This window comes from Penaeus monodon, chromosome 23, assembly GCF_015228065.2.
Source record: "Penaeus monodon isolate SGIC_2016 chromosome 23, NSTDA_Pmon_1, whole genome shotgun sequence".
NCBI classification, from domain to species: Eukaryota; Metazoa; Arthropoda; class Malacostraca; order Decapoda; family Penaeidae; genus Penaeus; species Penaeus monodon.
In genome coordinates, this window is record NC_051408.1 from 7,272,530 (window position 1) to 7,274,859 (window position 2,330).

The 2,330-nt window shown below is 35.7% G+C and overlaps 1 protein-coding gene across 3 annotated transcripts in view; it reads left to right on the forward strand.

The window, feature by feature from the left end:
• LOC119587760 (myosin light chain 1) overlaps nucleotides 1-2,330 on the forward strand; it is an 8,881-nt gene that overhangs the window by 4,947 nt on the left and 1,604 nt on the right. Inside the window, exon 5 of one of the 3 annotated variants that reach the window (XM_037936447.1) lies at nucleotides 965-1,021. The exons of 1 other annotated variant lie outside the window; for it this stretch is intronic. In XM_037936447.1, coding sequence (XP_037792375.1) covers nucleotides 965-999 — 35 coding nt within the window. In that variant the 3' untranslated portion in view covers nucleotides 1,000-1,021. Of the gene's footprint in view, nucleotides 1-964; nucleotides 1,022-1,935; nucleotides 1,983-2,330 lie in introns of all 3 variants that reach the window. One more of the 3 variants, XM_037936446.1, reaches the window with a different exon arrangement.

The window sequence follows — 2,330 nt, forward strand, 5'->3', positions numbered from 1 at the left end:
ACATCAACACCGTGGAGGGGAAATTAAAGTCTAAATACCACATATTATCCGGATTGATAAAAGGACTTTTGATTGCTTCCTACCCCCCCCCCCCCCCGCTTCTCTTCCCTCTAAGTGAAGGCTCGCAAAAGATCATTCTTTTTCAAAGTCTTTAAATTCCCATTCGAGACCAAATTTTACACTTAATTATGCGTTTCTATCTCTATCGAATAAAAGATTATTGTCTTTTTTTAATTATTCTTACGTTTTTTTTTTTTTATATGATATTATATTTCTTTATCTGTATGTACGTAGATATTAAGGGTAACTAAAATAATAAAATCTCATGTGAGATGCTAAGTCATCTTATGTATGAAGTGGCTTCAGAGCTTCTTTAAGAACACTTAATTCTCTGAAAATAAGATGTTTACCAAGGCTTCCTGAAGCTTTATCTTCTATATATTTATTGTTCCAGGATTATTGTGTCATAATCAAATGTTTCATTTCGTTTCCGCTCTGAGCTAATTATCTGTTACTTTATAACAATACGAGCTACTGATTCTTTATTGAAGCATTTATTTCATTTCTTCTTGACTAAAAAAAAGATATATATATAATCATAACTAGTATATGTTTCGATGTTGATGTTCTGTCGGTAGACATAGACCGCTATACATATCTTTCTGCTGGCGTTTAGAATAACTTCTTCCACTTAAAAAAAACAAAAAAACACCAAAATCCTCACCCTGAGGAACACCACATTATCTCTCCTGGAGCTAATTTTACGCATTCGCTTACACCACACGCAGACAATCCGACTGTCACAGCATACGAGAGGGTGGTAGCCTTCCTCGTGGCCTGGTGCATGTTTCCCATTCTCTCTTCCTGCTGATAACTCCTTCCCATTTTCTGCCAGACGTGATTCCTCGTTTTCTGTTTGTGTTTGTCCCTGCATTAACCTTTCCGTCATGAATTTTTCTTACAGCTTTCCTTGTGAAGCTCTGCAAAGACATCAAGTAAAAAAAAGGACTGATATTCAAGCGTAAGTAAATAAAAAGATGTATATAATTAAAAAAAAAAATTGCAAAAAGGATACGGCACGGGAAGAGCAAGTGCACGTTACAATTCCTTTTTTTGCTCTCAGTTGAACATTATCCTGACGTGAATTCAACTGTCAGGACTTGATGGAGATGGAGAATTGCCATTGGTCTATTCTCGGTGCAACCTTACCGCATGTACCGAGCACCCCCTTTGCAATTCTGGAATGGGTTGCACTGAGTTTGACCTTTGCAATTCCTTCGCCACTCCATCGACCTTTTTCCTTGGACCTCCGATGATCAAGGACTTGTCTGACCTCCTTTGAGAATCAGAGTCACATCCCCCACCATCCCTCAGTAAAAAAAAAAATCAGCAACGATTTTTTGTATCTACCTTTATCCCATTTTTGAGGGGTATGTATGTACGAAAAGTACATTATATATATATACCTCTACTACTGAATAGATTCCCCGTAGATCCTCAAGACATTCCTAAACTCCCTTGGGAAAAAAAAACAGATTTCCCAGTAGATTTTTTTGTAAGTATTCATGGCAGTGGATTTTTATCAAACATACGACGTGACGACAGTTCCCTTTGTAAAGCGAACTTGTTGAGACTTTTTAAAAAAATGAAAAGGAAAATAAATTCCCGTTTTCTGTGGTTTCCTCGTCCGGCAATGATGCAACGATGGCCGGAGAAATGTGGTGATTCATACATTTTTTTTATCCTATTTCTCTCTTTTTATAATTAATCTGTATTGTCCACCCTTCTCTCTACGTTTATATACGAGTCTGTATTTATAGACGGGGAGAAGGTGGTCAGCTTCGGCTAGACTGTAAGAAAAAAAAAAATTTCTTACGGGTTTTAACTCCGATGTGTTTATCACAAAGTTTTCTACAACCAATATTATTTTTGCAGCGTTCCTTAAGAGACTTTTGGCCTTCAAAATCTAGAGGAAGCGTTTAGTAAGTTCTGTGAACGAAGAAACACTTACATGTTTATTTACATAGCAAGATTTAACAGGTAGCAATTTACGTCTCTTACAATTTAGTCAGCAAAAAAACAAAAAAAAAACAAGCTATCGTGTTTCATTTAATTGTTTTAATATCTCTTAATTGACTTCTTACTTAATTCTCTCCGTTTCTTATTCCTTGTCTTTATTTCGTCAAATTTAATTTCTTCTTATAGTCGATTTCTTCGCATGTTGCCAAGTTCGTTCAATTTTTTTATTTTTTCGTCTTAATTCTACGTCCAATTTTCGTTGTTTTTTTCTTTACTGTGTCATAGATATTTAGCTAGAAAACAAATGCCCG